Source organism: Mastomys coucha, chromosome X (assembly GCF_008632895.1).
Source record: "Mastomys coucha isolate ucsf_1 chromosome X, UCSF_Mcou_1, whole genome shotgun sequence".
Taxonomy (NCBI): domain Eukaryota; kingdom Metazoa; phylum Chordata; class Mammalia; order Rodentia; family Muridae; genus Mastomys; species Mastomys coucha.
The window spans coordinates 43,181,217-43,182,289 of record NC_045030.1 but is presented as its reverse complement, the minus strand read 5'-3'; the positions used below and the strand labels follow the sequence as shown (position 1 = coordinate 43,182,289).

General features: G+C 31.0%; 1 protein-coding gene across 1 annotated transcript in view; it reads left to right on the top strand.

Moving 5' to 3' along the window:
- Cul4b (cullin 4B) overlaps window positions 1-1,073 on the top strand; it is a 325,194-nt gene that overhangs the window by 304,961 nt on the left and 19,160 nt on the right. The window contains exons 5-6 of the mRNA XM_031372544.1: window positions 185-258; window positions 1,007-1,067. Of these exons, the coding sequence (XP_031228404.1) occupies window positions 185-258; window positions 1,007-1,067 (135 nt within the window). The remainder of the gene's footprint in view (window positions 1-184; window positions 259-1,006; window positions 1,068-1,073) is intronic.

The window sequence follows — 1,073 nt, the reverse complement described above, 5'->3', positions numbered from 1 at the left end:
AGTAGAATAGTTTAAAGGTAAACATATGGGACATCTTCTCAGATAGATGGATTTATTTGCAAGTTGGATCTTAAGTAGTCTATTTAGTATAAAATCTTCCAAATTCTCATTTTATTAAGAGCTAATACTGCAGACTCAAATTTACAAAAATTGCTTGATTTTTTTTTTTCTTTTTATTTGACAGATAATGATCAGGAGCATTTTTTTGTTTCTGGATAGAACTTATGTTCTTCAGAATTCAATGCTACCCTCCATTTGGTAAGGATGCCAGAAGATATTCTGAAAAAATTTGTTACATATCATAGTCTTAATTATTATAACAAAAGAGAACAAGCTGTACTCAGAATTTTCTCCTAAAAATTCACATTTGGATTCTAGCATTTTGAGGGGTTTTGTTATGTTTTACCTACTCTAATATAGCTGATAGCCAATGTTCCCTCATAGTATATGAAGAAATTTCTTCATTAGGTATGAAGATAAAAGTTTACTTTAGAATTTCTGTGCCTGAATCTTATTGCTGCTGATCATTAATGTTTTGTTCTTTTATTTTTCTTGTTGCTTTATACTAAAAGTCTTGTTTGTTTATGAAAAGTAGATCATTCAGCAGGTGCTTAGTGTATACCTACAGTAATGATTGAAATCATTACTAATTTTAGAGTTTTGAAGCCATTTATGAATGACCAAATAAGCTGCTCAATGCCAGTATAGTGGAAAGTATTTTGTCTTTGAACTAATTTTCTTTCTGATTTCACTAAGATCAGCACCAGAGGAAATAAGACACTAAAACCTAGTTATGGAGGAAGCCAGGAATTCAGCTTCAGCTCTCATTTAAGACAAAATGGGGTTCCTATATGCTTTAATAGTGTTACTCAAAATTAAATGTGGATTGTATCCTTTTTATAATTACTGTTTCAAAGTCTGAGACCCCAGACTTTGATAAGTAACTCAGCCTGTGCACATAATGGTATTGCCAGTTCAGATGATACTTTTTTGTTTTTAATTTTAGGGACATGGGATTAGAGTTATTTAGGGCTCATATTATAAGTGATCAAAAAGTCCAGACGAAGACAATT